This window comes from Malaclemys terrapin, chromosome 8 (assembly GCF_027887155.1).
Source record: "Malaclemys terrapin pileata isolate rMalTer1 chromosome 8, rMalTer1.hap1, whole genome shotgun sequence".
Taxonomy (NCBI): domain Eukaryota; kingdom Metazoa; phylum Chordata; order Testudines; family Emydidae; genus Malaclemys; species Malaclemys terrapin.
This window is the reverse complement of record NC_071512.1, coordinates 71,309,456-71,330,778: the sequence shown is the minus strand read 5'-3', so window position 1 is coordinate 71,330,778 and position 21,323 is coordinate 71,309,456. Positions and strand designations below refer to the sequence as shown.

Here is a 21,323-nt window from a genome sequence, read left to right as displayed (position 1 = left end):
AATCATAGGATCATAGAAGATTAGGGTTGGAAGAGACCTCAGGAGGTCATCTAGTCCAAACCCCTGCTCAAAACAGGACAAAACCCCACTAAATCATCCCAGCCAGGGCTTTGTCAAGCTGAGCCTTAAGGATGGAGATTCCACCACTTCCCTAGGTAACCCATTCCAGTGCTTCACCACCCTTCTAGTGAAATAGTTTTTCCTAATATTCAACCTAAATCTCCCCCACTGCAACTTGAAACCATTGCTGCTTGTTCTGTCATCTGCCACCACTGAGAACAGCTGAGCTCCATCCTCTTTGGAACCCCCCTTCAGGTAGTTGAAGGCTGCTATCAAATCTCCCCTCACTCTTCTCTTCTGCAGAGATATAAATATGCCCAGTTCCCCCAGCCTCTCCTCATAACTCATGTGTCGCAGCCCCCTAATCATTTTAGTTGCCCTCTGCTGGACTCTCTCCAATTTGTGCACATACTTTCTGTAGTGGGGGGCCCCAAAACTGGATGCAATACTCCAGATGTGACCTCACCAGTGCCGAATAGAGGGGAATAATTACTTCCCTCGATCTGCAGGCAACGCTCCTACTAATGCAGCCCAATATGTCATTAGCTTTCTTGGCAACAAGGGCATACTGTTGACTCATATCCAGCTTCTTGTCCACTGTAATACCCAGATCCTTTTCTGCAGAACTGCCACTTAATCAGTCGGTCCCCAGCCTGTAGCAGTGCATGGGATTCTTCCATCCTAAGTGCAGGACTCTGCACTTGTCCTTGTTGAACCTCATCATATTTCTTTCAGCCCAAATCTCCAATTTGTCTAGGTCACTCTGGACCCTATCCCTACCCTCCAGTGTATCTACCTCTTCCCCCCAGCTTAGTGTCCTCTGCAAACTTGCTGAGGGTGCAATCCATCCCACCATTCAGATCATTAATGAAGATGTTGAACAGAACCGGTCATACCGAGCAGAACAATGGGCTTTCTAGCCCAGTATCCTGCCTTCCAACAGTGCCAGATGCTTCATAGGGAATGAACTGAACAGGGCAATTATCGAATGAATCATTCTCTGTCATCCAGTCTCAGCTTCTGGCAAAGGCTTAGGGACACCAAGAGCATGGGGTTGTGTCCCTGATCATCTTGGCTAATAGATCAGTTCATGGAGAATAGGTTCATTAATGGCTAATTCTTTTTTGAACCCAGTTATACTTTGGGCCTTCACAACATTCCCTGGCAATGAGTTCCACAGTTTGACAGTGTACTGTGTGAAGAAGTGCTGCCTTATACTTCATAGAATCATAGAAGTGTAGGATTGGAAGGGACGTCAGTAGGTCTTCTGGTCCAGTCCCCTGCATGCAAGGCAGGACTAAGTAATAACTAGACCATACCTGACAGGTGTTTGTCTAATCTGCTCCTAAAAACCTCCAGTGACGTACATTCCACAATTTCCCTAGGTAATTTGTTCCAGGGCTTAGCTACCCTGGCAGTTAGGAAGTTTTTCCTAATGTCCAACCTAAACTTCCATTGCTGCAATTTAAACTCATTGCTTCTTGTCCTATCCTCAGAGATTAATGAGAACTACTTTATCTTAGACTCTGAGATGACTCAGATATGTAATACATATTTTTAACATTTGCCTTGACTTTCTTTTCTTTCTGCAAGAGACATTTCTATTTTTTAAAGTATTATAATTTTAATTTAAACAACACAGTGGAAATTCACATAAAAAATACATTAAAAAGTTTAAGACAGGCCTTTTCCTGTGTGAATGAAAATTATTTTTAAGATTTAATGCCCACTATAAGCAGCACCAGTAGAATTTAATTTCAGCTGGAGAAATTTGATTATCATGAAATACTATAAACAAGAAAGATAAAGTTGTTACTCTCCATGGGTTCACTGTTACTATGAGAACCACATTAGTGAATAAAAAGAGCTCTTGATTTCTCAGTGGTACTTCATTACCATTAGCATATGTGTGATCTCGGTCCATGGACCAGCATACTCAGAGGAAAATGAGATTCGGGCAAATATAATTCTTCTGTAGAAATCATTTATTTGTTTAAGTCTCAACCTAATTGATTTCTTACTTTTATGTGTATTATTTCACTAAATTAAAATACATGAATGTAAAGTAATTAATCCTTTCTAATACACTCTTAATTTAAACAATATTTTAAATCTGGAAATACCTAAGGTTATTTCATTGTCTTTTAAAATACTACTATCTGTAAATAAACCATCATATAATCAATGCATCATGTTTTTTTAACTGAGCTTCTGATTCAGAAATGTTAAAAACATCAACAAATGCCTTTCAAAAGTAGAAACAGTTTTATGTTAAGTCAGGTGGGAAGTTGCACCAAATCTTGTACTGTAGGTATACATTCCATGCTGCCTGGCAACACACTCTAAATTAACACAATGTTGTCCGAGCTCCATTGCATAGTAAGATTTTGGAAATGAGTGGTTAAACAGGTTCCGGGGTTAGTGAAATAGCAAGTGCACCTGAAACTTGGCAGATAGGAAAAGTGTTGTGCTATTTAATAAATTCCCAAATCTACGGTATAGTTTCAGTATAAAAACATGTATAATAGTTTAATTAACAGACAAAAGGTCAAACCACTGCACCCTGTAATATTTATTAATTGGAAAAGAGTAAAAAAAATCTTAAACATTTTGTTCTTTATTCTCTATTCCACTATACTTAAGAAATTAAAAAGTAAATTTTAAAAAGCAAGATTTTTGCTTGTAATTATATGTCTGAAATAGTGATATGCTGTACATTTTATTGAGCATAGTGTCTGTGCCTGTCCTTTATGTTCACTGACTACCCTATGGCCTGACTGCATTTTGAGAGGAAGAGATTGCTAAGCCAAACCATGCCAAGTTATCAACAAAGGCAGCAATGTATACCCAGAACGAAGATTTTCTAAACTTTTCGGATTTAAGTGATGTCTCTGTTTGTATCAACAAGGAATAGAACATGTTACCATTGTTTCCAATGAAACAACATTGAACAAATTACCATGGGATCTGGTAAATTCTCCATCAGTTTGAGTCTTTATATCAAAAGTGGATGTCTTTTTAAAAGATATGCTCTTGTTCATGCACACATTATTTGGCTAGATGCATGAATTATTGGGTGAAATTCTATAGCCTGTCGTATGTAGGAGTTCAGACATAGATGATCATAATGGTCCCTTCAGGCCCTTGAGATCAATGTATCTGTCTATAAAATCTATGAACACAGTTTTTTATCATGTATTATTAGCTGATGGTGTAATGTATTTAATGAAAGGCAATTCTTTCTTGTTCAGACAAGTGATGATGTGAAAATAATGGTCCCTATTGCTGAAAGGGAAAAATACTACATTGTCTTACCTGAAGACCAATGGGACCTGGAGGACCAGGGAATCCTCGTGGACCTTCATCGCCTTTCTGCCCAAACATTCCTTGCTGACCTCTTGGGCCTGGCTCTCCATCACCTCCCTGACAGGCAGAAACACATGACATGAGCAAGAAGCATAAAGATGCCAAGCTTGATTAAGAAGAAGTTCCACTAAAGTCAGTGGACTTGTTTCTAAGTATGTTTGGTATCAAGTTGATTTTGCAACTGTTTATTACGTACACAATAAAAAAAAACCAAAACACCTGGTCTAAATGATTGGTCCAATACACCACGTGCATTATTCCAGTGTTAAAGAGTAAGGTGTAAATCCCTTGGATTGTGAGTGTGGGGACACCTTGTTACATATATGTTGTGATTTCAAATCTATTCTAGTCAAGCAGCACAAATTAGCACATTATCAAGTTTTGTAAACCTAATGAGAATCTGGGTTTGCTATGCATAAAAACTGCATTACTTACAGCTATACCAGGGGCACCAACAGGACCTTGAAGACCTGGTGGACCCGGAGGACCCTGCATAAAAAGAAAAAAACAGCAGTTTTGGCATCTGGAATGAGATGAACAGTAGATAGAGAGAGAAGAGTATTTGCATGATTAAGATCTATTAAGCAATTCTATACTCCTCCAGAGAGAATGTAATATTATTCAAAAGTCTTTTACAGTCAGTGCAGTCAGGCATTATTTGTTTAGCTCTCAAAGACTCAGACTTGCCTGGCTACAATAAATTTTAAACTGACATTTACTGAAAGCACTTACATTCATAATGTTTCAGGATATTTAAAAATGGATTTCCATGCAAACATGACTCTAAATGAATACTGGCTTTTCCAAAACTAAAAATATCAGACCTTTTAATGAGATTTGTACAGAGGAAAGTCAACCCTTAAAGTGTGTTCTCACGATCTGTCTTCAAACTGAATGCTTATTGTTTGAATCAAATTTTCCGTAAAGCTATATATGTTTTTGTGTTTGCACAACACTTGCTATCCTGTCCTTCCTGACTGAGAACTGAGCTTTTCTGAGCACTACGGGCCACATTCTTATTTACAGAAACACCCTTTTACACTGCCTTAAAGTAGATATAAATTACATTCAGTATTGCTAGAACAATGCAAAGGAGTCTTAATGTAAATGGGAATCTTGACACGTCATAAGACATTACATGTCATATGTACATATCATATCCATCAACATATATATGTTATGGGCCTGTTTATGCATCCCTTACTCACACTGGTGGAACCTTACTCATATGAGTATTCCCACTGAAGTCAATAGGACTACTCACATGAGTAAACTGTGTTACTGAGGGCCTCGTGTGTAACCTTTATCTTGCGTGCAAGATGAGTTTACTGAACGAGATGATTGATTTTCTGGAAAGTCCCAAAGATGAAGGTGTGGCCAATGGAAAGGCAATAGGAGCTCCAATTCGTGTTGCAAGAAGAGGCATTGCTAGGTACATGCCAAGCTATATTGCAGCGTAGTTTCTTGAGTGGGAGAAGTGTGAAAGGCTAGTTCAAATTTACTACACATTCAACAGGTTTACTACTGCTGATATTATGCAGTGTTGTTGTAGCCATGTCAGTCCTAGGATATTTAGAGAGAAAAGGTGAGGGAGGCCTTATCTGTCATAGGACTAACTTCTGTTGGCGAGAGAGAGAAGCTTTCGAGCTGACAAAGAGCTCTGCTGATATTGTGATGTCTGGTCACTTTAGTATTGTCTGCTAGATTCAATAGCATGAAAACAAGAAGAACTGGCTTGTGCTAAGAATTTAGCCTGTAGTAATGGCAAGATGCCTCTTGGCACTCCCTAGTTGTACTGAGAAGAGCTCAGTCAGCGGCATCCCTTGAAGTGGCACAACACAGCTCCACTGGGCAGTGAGTGGATAGCTTAGCCAGTCGAAGGCAGCAATTCTGGACCCTTATGCAGGCAACAGGAAGAGGTTGGGAGGAGAGTGGGGTGAAATTTTTTTGGATGAATAGATCATTTGCTGAGCAATGCAGTTAGGTTGACCTGAAACTATTTGTGAATTTGCACTGTATTAGTTTTGGCTGGGAAAAAGCTTTTCAGGGCCAGCTTCAGAAAAATGAGAGTGTGTGTATATGTGTCCCCCTTATAACCTGTAGCGTAGTGGTTAGGTAAGTCATATGGGAGGTGGGACACCTAGGTTTGAATCTGGAGCAGGGACTTGAACTCGTACCTCTCCTGTCACATGAATCTCCAAGCTATAAGATGGTTTGCTTTCAAACTCTCCTGTTGAAGCTGTTCCACTTTGTATAAATATTATTCAGGCTGAAGAAAGAATGAGAATGACTCTTTAGCCTTGCAATTAAGACACTCACCAGGATGCAGATGTGGGGATAGGAAAATGTGGATTCAAATCCTCCCTCTGAATCCGTCAGAGAGAAGATCAGAATCCATATCTTCTAACTCCCAGATTTGTCCCCTAGTCACCAGGCTAAAGAGTCATTTGCTTGCGCTCTCTGTTTGGCCTAATGAATGTTTATATATTTATACAATGTGGAAAAGCTTCAATGGGAGCACTTGTACACAGACTAGCCTATGTGCTGGTGATGAGGATAATCACTTGCAATGGGAGAAGGCTGAGTTCAATTCCCTGCCCCAGAGTGGGGACTCAAACGTGGGTCTCCCACAACCCTGGCAAGTGCCCTACAACAGTAAAAAGTTTTAAAGAAGAACATACACTCCTTCTTTTCGCTGAAGCTGACCAGATTTTTCCAATTAACTAGAAATTCTGAGTATTTTCTGAACCAAATATTTGTTCTGATTTTTCAGTTTGCTGCCAGAACTGAAAAATCAATTATTTGCCCGGCTCTAGCAGGGAGGCTCCTCACTTCCCTCTCCCACCCCCACAATAGCACAGTCTAGAGAGGATTTGATCCTGCAAGCTCTCTGTGCATGGAACTCCCACTGAACTCAGTTTGTCAGTGGATTGAAGGATCTGACTCTACATGCTGTTTTAACAACAAAAACAACAACAAAAGCTGCACAATATTTTCTTTGTGAAAGTGAGAGTGCATCAGATGGGCCCTCATTCAAAAGAAAAAAGCAATTGCAATACTATCAGATTGTAATGGGAGACATATATCTGAGAAGTACATTGCTGGAATTTTCCCATCCCCCTCTTACAAAATACTTGCATTATAGTTAACATTTGAATGCTGCAGTGGGCATAATAGCAAAGGGTTGGTGTGATGGAGAGAACCATCACAGAAAATGCGGAAGCCCAGGAGGCTGGTTTGTGATAGGGTTAAGTTGGTGATATGTATTAAAACTCTGTTGTTAATCAGGTGGAGGGAGTGGATTGGCAGAACCTGTCAGGGTTGGGGCTAAGGCAGTATAAAGCCTGCCCCATCAGCAAGGTGTGCACTTTAAGTGGGATTTTAGTCTAGGCAGAAATCTGCTCCAGTCCTTCCTTTGGCTGGGAGTTCTAATGTAGTTTAGGGCCTTGCCTGAGTTTAAAGAGCTTATTCTAGTTTAGACATTTTAGAAAATACTGCGGTTAGAAGGTTTTCTATCCTTCACAGGAGAGCTTGTTAAAGGGGTATTTCTTAGCTGTTTCTTTGGGCGGGGGGTGTTGGTAATTTAAAAAATGTACTTCCTTAAATTACATTTTTTCCCCTCCATTTCCACAGTACTCCTGACTTTCCTCTTGTGCTCTTTTTTTCCTTCATAGTATTGATGAGTTTCTGACCCACTGTACAAATACCATGATGGCAGCGAACAGGCAAATGTTTTCAGTCTCTTTAGTGGCTTATCTTAACATGATATTTCTGCACGTATTCCAACAGACCGACTGGGCTGCAGCTAATGGAAGGAATTTACATACATACAAATAGAAAATGTATCTAAATTCACTAGACTGCATTGAAAATGTCAGCCACTGCTTCTATGCTCTCAGGATGAATTCACCTTTCTGCAGATAATCAGCACAAGGCCAATGGAGCTCTTAAATCTCACTTAGATCTCCATATAGAGTTCCTGTTTAGTATCACCTATTAATCATCTTTAAATATTTTCCATCTGTTCAGATAGGGGCAGATTCTCTGTTTCATTACTCAAGTGGTACAAAAGGCTGATTGTAAACCCTACCTGGGTATTCTCCTGGCATAGAGAAATCTCCAGTGGGGATGTAGCTAGCAGAGTAGGCTCCTGTACAACATTGCCTGCAATCTCCAGTGTCAGGGGTGTGTCCGGGGCAGGGAGGGATATACTGGAGAGCTGAGCAATGCACTATAGCTATCCCCTGCTGGTAGATGGTCCCTTGGCAATCATTATCAGTAGAGGTTTCTTGTTAAATATCAACTAGTCAAAGCCCCAAACCATAAATCCCTTCTGCAGTCCTTGTTTTCTAGGCTCGATGGAGAGAAGATGTCAAGATTCCTCTGAAGAGGCCAAAGGAAAAAGATTAGGCCTTTAACATTTTCTCTTAGGGCCCCCTGATCTTAATAGACCCAAATTCCCCACCTTCACTTTTATCAGTAGACAAACACTTGAACCTGAAGTCATCTGAGATGAGAGGTTCAAGTGCTTGTCTGCTCCCCTCACCCTGTCTCCTCTTTGAGGGGAGGCCAGGTGGCACATTCTATCCCTGCCCTGCACACTCCTTCTGTCTTATGGGAGGGAAAGCAAGTTTAACAGAAACACACATTCTGAAGTCAGTGGGCTGAACAGGTGCAGCTGAGGGCAGAATCGGACTCAGTGTGGCTAAGTTCATTCGTGTGCTCTAACATCAAAGTTGTATCACACCTTCAAATAAAAACACTACAGCAGATGAATACTGAAACAATCCAGGATTTCAGTGTGAAATACTCCAGATATGTGCATATTCATGCAAGCCTCCCACTTGGGTATTAAGCATGTGCAGGATACAATTTTCAAACACTTATTTTGCAATTACTTTATTTGTAAAGGAAGGCTCCTTAAACATATCAAAACCTCTAGTACTTATTAAGGGTTACGGACTGAATCTTCAGCCCTATGCCCAGCCCAATTAGCTGTGCAGGAAGGGCAAAAGTTTTCAGAGACAAGCTGAAGAAGCCATGTGCACCTTTAAGGGGGAGAACAGGAAGATTTGTATGCTGCCATATAGTGAGCCCGAATGGAACTGGATTCTGGGCTGCACAAAGATGTGAATGCCTAAAAACCCACCCTTTTCCAGGCATAGAGGAGCACTATGCTTGCATACCACAATGGCTCTCTCCAGCTACATAAGTAGTAGCTGGATTTGTCCCTACATCCAGGGCAAGTTTACAGCAATAATAATTAATAATAAAGCTTATTTACAGTTATCTGGGCACAAAATACATGCCTGGAAAATTTAACTCATTTTAAAAAGTTCTCATTTGAGATAAAATTCCATTTGGCCATTTTTTATATCAGACTCACCCAAAAGTTCATCTCTAGGTTGAGAATAAGTACCAAAAATTTCAGTCCAAAGGGGAATTTGTTCAGTAACTTTTCTAGGTATATTCCCCAGAAAACATGAACTGATAATAGATGTGCTTTCTCAACCATATCTATAATATGTTCCCTGTGTTAACAGGCCATTGCAAATATTTTACTACAACATTTATGATTTGATCTGACAAAACAGAATTGTGACAGGTATGCATTTGCTGCATGTGGAATTGTAGAAGTAAGAGCCTTTCGCATGAATAACTGCGGAAGGATACTCTTATTTTTTTTTTAAATGCCTTTCCAACACAAGTTTGCTCTATATATTTTCCTATGAAAATATTATAAAAAGTATTAATTAGCATATGCCTTGTATTAAACAAGATGCCATTTGATGTGAAGATATATAATCATACATTTGACAGTTGCTAAGAACTTTCTACATTTATAGTGCTAGATGCATAATTAATAATAATAAAACATCTTTTTCATGATAGGGATTGGCAATATACTTAAAGTGACTGAATATGCTACTCTTGCCCTGAGCTCTACTAACTCACACATTTTGAACTGGAATGTAATCAAGAATCTCTCTTCAGTGACTTCTCCCCCATTTTGTTTGAACTTGTTCAGAAAAAATAATATGAGAGCAAACCTGAACACTGACGAGAGACTTGAAAATGACTTGAAACTTGTTTGGGGTTTGAAACAGTAATTTTAAAGCAATCAGAGGAACGGGAAGTACTGAAATATTGCGGGGAACGTTGTTCTTCAGATATTGCTGGTCTGACTGGACAATGGAAGTACTTGAACTCCTGTGAGAATTTTCATGCGATTTAGATCCTGATCCAGCTCTATGGAAGTTTATGGGAGTCTTACGATTGAATTCAGTGGGCCCTTAGCGTATGTTTACACTACAGCAGGGAGCAAGCTTCCCAGCTCAGGTAGACAGACCACACTAGCAGGGCTCAAGCTAGCAATCTAAATATAGCTCTGGTGGAGACACAGGCTAGTATCCTGAGCTCAGAGCCAAGGGACTGGGAGGTCTTAAGAGGCTGAGCTGCAGTATCAATACTGCTCTTTTTAATGTGCTTGATTAAGCTTTGCTAGCATATATGTCTGTTCACCCAGGCTGGGAGGCTCACTCCCATGCCCCTAGTAACTTGAAACATTTGAAAGTTTTTGCATAAAATATCTTGACTTCTGGATACCTCTCTGAATTGAACCTCAGAGATCCTGAAGTTAGCTCATCGGTGATAAAATACATTTCAAAAGCTTTACAAAGGACATGTCTTTACAATAAAATAAAGGACATATTTCCACACCGTCATTTCATGTTCACAGTCAAAATGTATTGGGTGCTAGCACAGTAATGCATAATTGCATATATGCTCTTTGATACCTTCTACCCTCTGCTACACCCATCTATCTCCTAATTATACCCTAAGCTAACTGGGTGTAAGAGAATACTCACTATTTATGTAGAGTATTGTTAACATTATGTTAATTCTAGATAAAATATTTTAAAGGTGTAATTAAGTCACACAATGCGATTGACAGTTTTCTGTGTTTCTACTGGTTGAAGTGTATGAGTCTATTTGAGACATATGCCTGGGTCCTGCTGATTCAGCAAATTGTTCATTAGATACAGGAGTGCAGTAATTAATTTAAAGGCAATAAAAAAGTGAAGCCAATACACTGGATAAAGTAGTTAGATACTCACATTTTCTCCCTTGTCACCCTTACTGCCTTTCTGACCTGGTTCACCAATTTCACCCTGTAATTGAAAGCCAGAAGTTACGTTCCTCCTTTAGAATGGCCTGCTTCCTAACTGCACTCAATACCACTGTATCTTTAAACGTCACCTTAAACATGATTATGCTGCCTGTTTTATGTTGCAGTTTCAAGTGTGAAGGCCTAAGGGGAACAGTTTTGCATGGATCCATCACATTGATATGACAGATTAATCCAGATATTGATTGGCATGCTGCAGAATGCCACATGACCTAGCTTTGAAGTATGCTACAACTGGGTTATAAATAAAGGAAACTGTTTTTCTCACGTTAGCTTCAATATGAACTGATAATGAAAGTACCTTGATTTATAGACTAATCTAATTACACATGACTGAACAACTGCTTCTCATTGTTGTGCATGGTATTTCAAAACCTCAACTAGACTCAAATTACTCAGTAACCATCTAAGAAAGTTTTATTTGGTTTAGCACAATAATAAAAGACAGTTTATGTGATTTAACATAAGGACTCTCTGTGGGTTCATAGATTCCAAGGCCAGCAGGGACCATTGTGATCATCTGTATAACACAGGCCATAGAACTTCCCCCAAATAATTCCTAGAGCATAAAATTCCCTAGTTACATAATAACTCAAATAACACAGCCATGTACTATAAACGTAAACCTCAAAGTACTTCTATTTGTGTTACTGAAGCTATTTAAAACTGTGATGGGTTTCAAAGAATAATACTAGATCAAATCTAAGCTGAATCCTCAACTCTTCTTGGAGTCAGTGGGGCCAGGAAGAATTAGTCTCTTTGTTTTTATACTCTCAACACTTAATGCTGAGGCCCTATTCCACCATCAACATGATTAAATGACTATGCTTTATTGGGAATGTTTTATATTTCTCATTCACTAAGCCAAGTTTTTTTTAAATAAGCAAAAATAAATTTTAACATCATATATCCTGATTTGTTTTGCTACAGTTACAACCTCACTTCTCTACTCGTAGAAATCTTAAATTGCCTACTGTTGCTCGGACACAGATGCTGATCCCCTATTACTCCTGTCTCTCAGATGTCTGACTTTATTTTTTTAAAAAGGGATGTTTAGCCACAGTGTCTAATGTGATGACAGCTACAGCAAGTCCATTTTGTGTATAAATCATCACACAGGCAGGCAAATGCAAACAATAAGGACTGACCTTGTCACCATCTTCTCCAGGAGAGCCACCAGGACCAGCAGGACCTGGAAGACCTACAGGACCCTGTACTCCATCTCGTCCAGCTGGACCTTGAGGACCTTTTTCACCCTGAAGAAAGAAAAATCATCTGTATTTATCACAAAAGAATAATTAAGAATTTTGTACAATTAATTCATACTTCATCAACCAATATGCAAATTGTTATATAACAACATGCAAAGATGTTTGACTGAAATCCCTTTCTTGTTATATGGTGGCCTTTATCACATTCACACAATCACACTCAAAAAGATCAAATGAAAACCTCTCACAAACATTAGAAAGACAAGGTGGGTGAGGTAATATCTGTTATTGGGGCAACTTCCATTGGTGAGAGAGACAAGCTTTCACAGAGCTCTTCTTCAGGTCACTGAAGAGAGGTCTCTCTATCTCTCAAGTTGGTACCATAAAATATATGACCTCACCCACCTTGTTTCTAAGATCCTGGGCCCAACATGGTTACAACAACACTGCATCTCACAAACACTGACATATTTATTGATACCAACTCCATTCCTTATGTGATTATAAAAGAGTAACATTGGAGGTCAATTTAGCACGTATGTACAATCATTCCTTTTCCACACAACCCATTTCAATGAATGATAATTAATTGTCTTTACATTTTGTGCTAGAACAATTAACCATGTTTAAAAGCTGTCCTCAAACAATTATTCACATATAGGGAGATTCTCAGTACTACTACTTTAGGAGACTGCTCATATCCTTGCTGGGCATTTTCCTGGCATGGAGGAATTCCCAATTGGTGTGTAGCTGGAAGAGAAAGCTTCCACACCACTTTGTCCCCAATCTCCAGCTCAAGGAATATATTGGGTGCAAGGAAGGATAAACTGAAGGCAAGGGTGGAGGTGTATAATGAACTGTACCTATCCAGGGCTGACAGATGATTCCTTGGCAACCATTGTTATCTGACACATGTTAGAACTGTTCCCAAGCTGCTCTAAGCCACACCTGGGACTTGGCAGAAAGTCAGGCAGCCGTAACTGGCTCCCTGACAATCCAACTACCTCTGTGCCAAGTGGAAGCTAAATGCAGCAGAGAATCTGGTCCCTAAGTTCCTCTGTGCACTACTGTCCAACAGAACTTGTAAATAACTAAATTATTAATAGTACAAATCAGCAGAAATCACAACCAGCTTCTTCATAATGTAGGCCCTTAATAGGACAATGAGGGCTGGCTGTGTATGCATGTAATATTAAATGGCTAAATTCCACTCTGAGTTGAAATGGGAGGTATTTTGTGCTAAATAATGATCAGGACTAGGCAAATCTACAAATGTTGAGGTTTAAATATTAAGATACAGACAAACAGTTCTGTGAAGCCTAAATTCAGCACAATGTCATTGTTGTAACATAAATTCAGAAGAGCCTATACTCTCACACCAAGTTGTTGGCAAATGGGCTTTTTTGAGCAGTTGCTGGCTTTCTCCTTCACCCTGTACTGGGGCACAGAGTCCAGACCATGGGTCTTTTGGGATAACTTACAGGAAAGTTCCTTTCCAGGCTCCAGAGGTGAACCCCAGAGTTCTGTGTATGGTACAACCCAAATGGCTGCCAAACTCATCCTGACATTTTCTGTTTCAGTTTGATATTCAAACTCACCAGGTTCCAGTCCTCTAGAATTTTTCTCCATAAGGTAGGCCAAACTATAATAGGGACCCATATATGTGAAACTATAGAGCTCATAACTTTATATCACATGGCAGTTAATATGTGGTTGTGTGAGTTACTCTATTAACATCTATTTCACATTTTCAAAATGGCTCTTGAGATGTTCAGGTGAAAAAAAGAGGGAGGGGACAGCAAATAAGAATAGAAATGATACCAGAGGAGTAACAACAAACAAACAATAATAATAATTCTGGTGAGCAGTGTCCTTTCTGTGCCTAAAATAAAAGCAGGCTGAGAGTCTGAAAAAATGAGTAGTCAGGCATTCATCAATGATCACATTAAAGACTAAAAAAGTACCAGGAAAGCACCAATTGCTGAGAGAGAACATACTGAAAAATAGGAGTGAATGGTAATGAAATTTGATAACAAAGTGAGAAATAAATTTGCACTCCAATATGCAGAAGCAGGATAAAAAAATTGAATCAAAACTACAATTTGACAAAATATTTTATGAATGGATTCTGCCCCTTTGTACTAATAATGATTCAGCCTTGTTAAACTCATCCTCCTAGGTATTATAATGTGCAAAAATATAAATGTTGTCATCCAGTTTAATTTAATTTGCAATTTTCTATATTATAAATATAAAGGGAGTAGGGCAGGTGTGCTGGGCACATATGCAATAGGAAGGTCCTGCAGTGTGAACAGCTAAAGTTCTTGAATGAAAATTAATAACTTCTGTACTGTAATAGTCTTATGTGCCATCTCCTTGGAATTACTTACCGGAGCACCCTTCTCTCCCGCTGGGCCTGGAGGACCTTGAGGACCTGGACGGCCTGGTAGACCAATAGGGCCAGCAGTACCTGCTGATCCACGTTCACCTGGAGAACCCTAGAAGGAAAAAAAAATACTAAGTATGCAGAGAATTCTAATGTAGTCCATTTAAGCTTCTCACTGTTCTTAAGCTTCCAAGCATAGATTCCCATCCTTCAATCGGACTTGACGCAGATGGGTATTCTCAAAGCCAATTGCCCACTACTAATGGGATTTCATGGATTCAGGTCATACGTGGTATTTATATTCTAAAGAATATTTAGATAAGCTTTTGCCATCTACCTGAGTATACAATAGTGCTCAGTTGTCATAAACATACAGCTAAGGGTAGCATAAAATCCCTCCTCTACCTGTAAGGGTTAAGAAGCTCATATAACCTGGTTGGCACCTGACCAGAAGGACCAATGGGGAAAGAAGATACTTTCAAATCTGGGGTGGGGTGGGGAGAAGGTTTTGTTTGTTTGCTCTCTTGTGTGTGTGTTGGCTCTTGAGACAAAGAGAGAGACCAAGCAGGTAATCCAGCTCCGACTGAAATGATACATCTAAAATTACAGAAATTGTACGTAATAGCAAGGAAATGCGTTAGATTATCTTTTGTTTTAGCTTGTGAATTTTCCCTATGCCAAGAGGGAGGTTTATTCCTGTTTTGTAACTTTAAAGTTAAGCCTAGAGGGGAATCGTCTGTGTTTTAAATCTTTTTATTACCCTGTAAAACTACCTTCCATCCTGATTTTACAGAGGTGCTTCTTTTACTTTATTTTTTTATAATAAAGTTCTTCTTTTAAGAACCTGATTGGTTTTTAGTGTCCTAAAAACCCAAGGGTCTGGTCTGTGCTCACCTTGTTAACTTATTTGGTTGGTATATTATTCTCAAGCCTCCCCAGGAAAGGGGGTGAAGAGGTTTGGGGGGATTTTGGAGGGAAGGGGATAGGGCTCCAAGTTGCCCCTCCCTGAATGTTTGTTTAAATCACTTGGTGGTGGCAGCAATACCGTCCAAGAACAAGGAAAGAAATGTGTGCTTTGGGGAAGTTTTTAACCTAAACTGGCGGAATATAAGCTTAGGGGGTCTTTCATGCGGGTCCCACATCTGTACCCCAGAGTTCAGAGTGGGGAGGGAAACCTGACACCAGTGGTGTCCATTTGGGATCAGACATTTGACTGTAATTGATGAGAAATGGCAACAGCCTTTCTGAAGTATGCTGAGCATTATCTGAGTTAGAAATAGTGGAAGATTGCCTGGCACTGGTCATGGCCACTTTGACTTCATCAACACAAATGCTTTTGTGAAATGCTGGTCATATAGTTTAGGAAGCCTAACATTGATCTCAGAGGACTTGCTTTTATTCTGGCTAATATTATATTTGCAATAACTGTTGTAATAAGCTCAAGATCCAAGGAGAAATGCAGCCAGAAAATATCTCAGCATTAATATTTCCAGGAATAAGGTATAGTTAGAATGTAGCATAGGCTCATGTCATGCTAGCCTTCTAGGAAAAAAGAATGTGGTGAGAGAATGTGTCATGCTAATAGCACTAGGATTAGTGACAACTGGGACAGAGGTGGAAGCCATGATGGTGTCCATAGCACAGGTGGCAATCATTGCATTGTTAATAGCAATAGCAATTATAACTATAGGGGATAAAGAGTGCTTCCCACAACTACCCCTTCCCACCCACCGTCATAGAGGATACTGGTTCAAAAATGTTGGCTTCAGTTGTTGATCAGATATGCATAGGTGGGTGGAAATCAGTATGACTTTCCATCACATTTTCCCAGTCCTCTGGCTTAGAATTACATTAATCACTGCTATTTCTGACTACTGGTTGTTTTCATGGCCAAAAATTTCAGAATGGACGTTGAGCCCTTCCACTGTGAAACTTAAAAAAAAAAAATTCTAACAACTAGTAGAGCAGCAGCACTTATTACCCTTGTCTCACAGTAGTTATCCAAACTGTAAAAGGTGGGTTAGCCTTACTAGTTAGCTTTATAGTTGTATTAAACTAAAATAGAAAAAGTTGAAAAGCAAATGCCCAAACATACTTGAAATGGTCATTGCCAGGAATTGCAGACTCAGTTAAACACTGCATATTTTTTCTCCCCAAAAATCAGACTTCACTTTAGAACTCTTGTCTCTAAATGAAGGATTTGTTCTAGGACTTTTTAAATCTCTAAATCTTTTGCCCAATACAAAGAATGTGAATTGCTATTCAGTGAAAGCCCAAGTACTAGATTCAGTGTGTGCAGATGTTGAAAGGTTTAATCCTACAGCCCATACCCTGTACTAAACTGAGATTGACCTGAGTAAGAACTAAGTCCCTTTCACAAGTAGCCCTTACTACATTCTGCTTGAGTTAGTAGCATTTTGGAACAGACCCTGGGGCTGTAATATGGTTCATAATTTTTTAAATGGAAATTGCTTGTTTTTTTATATAAAGAAACTTATTACCTTGATAAATGAATACATACTGCATAGTAACATAGGGCAGAATCATGAAGGCTAAATATTTCAGGAATTAGCTCACCATTATGAACTAATTTGATCATACATTATGCTGTGCTCAGAAGCCATAGGGTTCTGTATGGGATAGCAGTCTGCTGTGTGGAAACCCGATTGACTTCAAACTATTATATGAAGTCCTATTGACTTCAAAGAACTACACAATGCAGGATTGGACTCCTCTATTTTAGATGAACACAAAAGTGGATAAAAGTCTATTACCAAAAATAAGTAAAAAAAAAATCTGGATCATATTACTGTCTTTTGTGTATACTCTAACAAAAAAAAAAAGCTTGTCAGAAATATATTAATTTTATACAGAAAATAATGACAGCAGAGTTGTTTTTGCTCTATGCTGAAATACCTCACTTCTAAGGGTTTAAAATCATCTGGATCATATTACTGTCTTTTGTGTATACTCTAACATCTTTTAAGTCCAACCATTCTGAGGTTACTGAAGCATCCATAAGTTAAAATAATGTTCTTAATGTCCCAGCTGACTCTGCACTTTGCAGCAGCACAGGTGTTGTGTAGTGCTCATGGACTTTCAACAACAAGCTGAGCTCTACTTTAAATATGTCAGCCAGGCACAGAGCCAAGATTCGTGACCTTTCAGAATCTGAGCAGGACATGGATCTTTTCTGCTGGATTGAGTTGACTAGACAAAATGTGTATATAAAAACCCTCAGTACTTCACAATATAGAAAGCCTGCTCAGATGGACTAATTGGGAAAATTCTGATTTTTTCTGTCATGTTTATGCTCATTTTAAATGGACAGATATCAATTAGTCTTGTCCAGGGATGGAAGGGGAGAGGAGAAGAAGCAGAGAGATCTGGTTCTAACTGCCAGTTGCAAAAAGGGAGCAGAAGTGGTGAGGAGCATTCATCGAATGCCAGGATAATATGGATTAGCCAATAGCACAATCCCATCCAAATCAGTGGAATCCTATATAGCTCATATTATGATGTTGGTAGACAACTGTTCAGTAACTGGGTTGAAGCCATCAATTACTTTACATATCACCAAACAGTAATGATTGTAAATCCTTTCCACCAGCTGGGCTGGTTTCAAATCATGACCCACTGGTCAGATTCTCCATATCCCATTACCAAACCAATGAATTGTCCTGTTCCGTCAATTTACAAATTCCTGGTGTTAAGAGCCAGAAAAGCACAGCAACAAAATTCAGCTGTGACCCCTCTAAAGTTTTAGCTTGGCTGGCTGTGAGCTAAAGAACTTGCCTTAACACTAAGACATATATGACAGTCCCAATAGAGTTCCTGACAGCACTTAAAAATATACGGCCAGATTCTGCACAATGGGTTGGTAGAGAGTTGGGAAGGAACAGCCACACCCCTTGTATCTTCCACAGAGAGAATGGCCTGTTTCCTCCTGTGCCACATAGTATTGAGAGCTTGCAAGGAGTCTGGCCATGGCACCATACCCACTCCATGCCCAGACAGCTGAGCTGGACAGAGAGGCTGGAGTATGCTGCACCTTCTTCAAGGCTTTTACAAGAGTGTGTGGCTGAGATATTCTAGGAGGAAGGAGGAACTCTGGCTTTGCAAGCTTCTATTCCTCCTAGGTGCTTCAGGTGCTGTGCTTCTCCTCTGTACCCCTTTCAGTGTGAATAGTGCATAGGGCTGAATCTAGCCAAAGGTAAAGGAGCGAAGGAAAATATAAACCCTTCTCTGGAATAGAGATAGAATATATGGCCAATGGAAAAGGAATATTTCCTCCAGAGAATCACAATAAGGTTCCACAATTGCAGAGCACAGGAACAAGAAGATTCTGTGAACTAACAGACATGGTAACTATATTGTCTTAGTTAAGTCCTTTTTCAGTGGAATTGATATTAGCTTTAGTTTTTTTAACAACAAATACAGCATCTGAACATTTGTTCAGCTGCAAAAGTTAAAATTATTTTGTTTATTAAAGTTAGGTTTTATTTTGTAAGAAGTAAATAATCTTCCAAACTAAATTATGGGATGTTTAAAACTACACGTTGTATAAACTGAAGGACAATAACTCATATTGTGTAGATCTTGATATAATTTTTTCAATCATTTAAAAAAGTTAGTCTATAGATAGTTAAAATGTTATTTATACTTTCATTAAAAGAATAGATAAAAGTAAGGTTCAGAACATTTTAAAAATTTGCATAATTAATACAAAGCATAGCCTGGGTTAATTGCTCAATATATCTTTTCTGATACTACTATAAGAAATCTGAAGGGAAAAAATCTAATGGGTTTAATTTGAAGCATAAATAGTTCTGTGAAAAATAATTGAATAATTTAATTTCAAAATGTCTATTCATCACATGCTATTTGTATCACTAATAAATCATGTCAGGAATAAATCTACAATATTCTGCAACACCTTTATCATGTTGCTTAGTTGCTTGGTTTCTGTGCCTTGCTTGTAGCCTGTTTCCATTTTTTAATTATATTAAATAAGGTCATTCTTTTAATATATAAGAGGAAGGTTTAAAAATAAGAAACAGATAATCATGATATGCATAAATAAGGTTTTAAAATAGAGTTATGTGGTCTCTAGCAAGTCTTAAAAATATATTATAGCCCTTAGAACACTGGGGTCAAGCATATGCATTTATAAAATGACCCCCCCACAAGCTCTGATCAGATCCTACCCTGTATCAGCTGCTCCAGTCCCCCAAGTACCTCAACTCTTCTTTCAACACCTGAACCTGCCCCGAAAAGAACCCCATTCTCCCAGAGGCATCCTGATCCCTTTTCACCCAATATCAGCAAGCGTCAGGAACTGCTCTTTCTCCCACTCTGGAGCCCTCTGAAGCATCTTCATTGCTGCTGCTGGACAAGCACCTGATTTTACTAACTGCCAACTTTGACAAATATCCCAGTACCCACCTCCATCTGCAGAACCCTCCTGATAGTCTGCATTAGAAGTGGCCAGTTCTAACATGCTAACTGCAGAAACCCACTGACAAGAAACCCAACCCAATGATCCTCAGTTGCCAACCCTTTTTGGTACCACTCTCCTCTGAGATCACATGCAGACCTCATTAGATGGCACCCAGTTTCCAGATGTAATTTAGGTAACGGTCTAAAGGCTGAGCATCAAAGTTGGTGAAATTCATTCAGTGCAAGGTCCTCCACTCTACTTAAGTCCTGAAGTAGGGTTGGGACCTCAATGGAAGTGGCTCAAAGATGTGCCTGTGTATATACTATTTGCCCTGGTAAGGGTTAACATGGCAGGCCTGAATAAGGAGAGCGAGAAGCTACAATGAGGAAAAGTCTGCAGAACCGTATTTATATGAATTCATTGGCCTTAACACCCACACAACTGGTGCAGAGAGGCCATGGGTTCTATTCCAGCTGATAAACTTGAATGGTAGATAGGGGAAGATGCACAGTAACCCTGCACTCTGGGTCTTGGATTGGGAGTGGTAAATTTCACTTCTCCAGCCCCTCCTCCCACAGTCTCAGAGCTTGGCTCAGTGTAGGTGAAATTAATTTCATCCTCATTGACTACTTCAAAATGAAGAAAATGCTTTCAGAACCTGGGGCTAAGATTTTTAAAAACAGGAGTCTGAAATGAGGCTCCTAAATCCTTATTTTGATACCTTCAAAAGGTCTGGTGAGCAACTAACGGCTGCCAGTGAACAGCATAGGAGCTTAGCTTCACTCCTCAGGTCTAGCTATTGTAAATACAATTGAATGGAACTCATTGATCTGTGGTTTGTGGTGTCTAGTAATAGCTTCTGTTATTCTATATCCTAACTTTTGTGACTAGGAGTTCTCTTTCTCTCTGTGATTTTTTTTTCATTTTAAATATTAAAATGAGATCCTTGCTTAAAACACTTATAGGGAAGATAAATAAGCTGCATGCTGAAGTTTGTAAATGAAAAAAATGTTGAGTGGGAATATGGACTTACTGGAGACTAAAACGTTATAGAGTTTTCCTCTGCTTCTAAATTGCTATATCTACACACTTCTACAGCATCTTTTTACGCTTCATCTTTTAAATAATTAAGATATTTCACTTGAGGACTGCTGAAGATCTTTTTGCTACGACAGCATCTCTCCTTAACTTCTCAGCTTGGCACTTGTCTATAACACTTTAAAGCAAATGCTATTCTCCCATCCCTGGTCTAATGAGACTGGAAGTGCCATGGTACATCCTAGAATGAATAAGTTATGGCAACTGCACCAGGAGGATGCCTTGATACTCTGAATATGCCTTATCTTTTCAATATTCTAATAATTAAGCATGACTGAGCCTTGCTAGCTCTTGGACTGGTATCCTGTGATTCCATATTGTTTTCTTCTCTGTTGGCCCCATTGTGTTACTCTTACCCATGCTGAACCCATTCTCTCCAGGAGCAAACCTACTGATTTCTCTGGCACTATTCTCACAATAAGGTCTATATGGAGAAGAGTGGCAGAACAGGGCACTGTGATGGCAGTGGCTGCTCCAAATCTTTTTATATATTATCTTTAAGAAGATTTTATTTTGCAAGATTGTTCAGACACTATTTGTACAGGGAACATACACGTGTATCCTGCCAGGTGA

The 21,323-nt window shown here is 39.2% G+C and overlaps 1 protein-coding gene across 4 annotated transcripts in view; it reads right to left on the bottom strand.

The window, feature by feature from the left end:
• COL11A1 (collagen type XI alpha 1 chain) overlaps positions 1-21,323 on the bottom strand; it is a 236,045-nt gene that overhangs the window by 57,285 nt on the left and 157,437 nt on the right. For all 4 annotated transcript variants that reach the window (XM_054037965.1, XM_054037966.1, XM_054037968.1 and 1 more), the window contains 5 exons: positions 14,217-14,324; positions 11,764-11,871; positions 10,545-10,598; positions 3,862-3,915; positions 3,376-3,483 (listed from right to left, as the gene is read on the bottom strand). In XM_054037965.1, the coding sequence (XP_053893940.1) occupies positions 3,376-3,483; positions 3,862-3,915; positions 10,545-10,598; positions 11,764-11,871; positions 14,217-14,324 (432 nt within the window). The remainder of the gene's footprint in view (positions 1-3,375; positions 3,484-3,861; positions 3,916-10,544; positions 10,599-11,763; positions 11,872-14,216; positions 14,325-21,323) is intronic.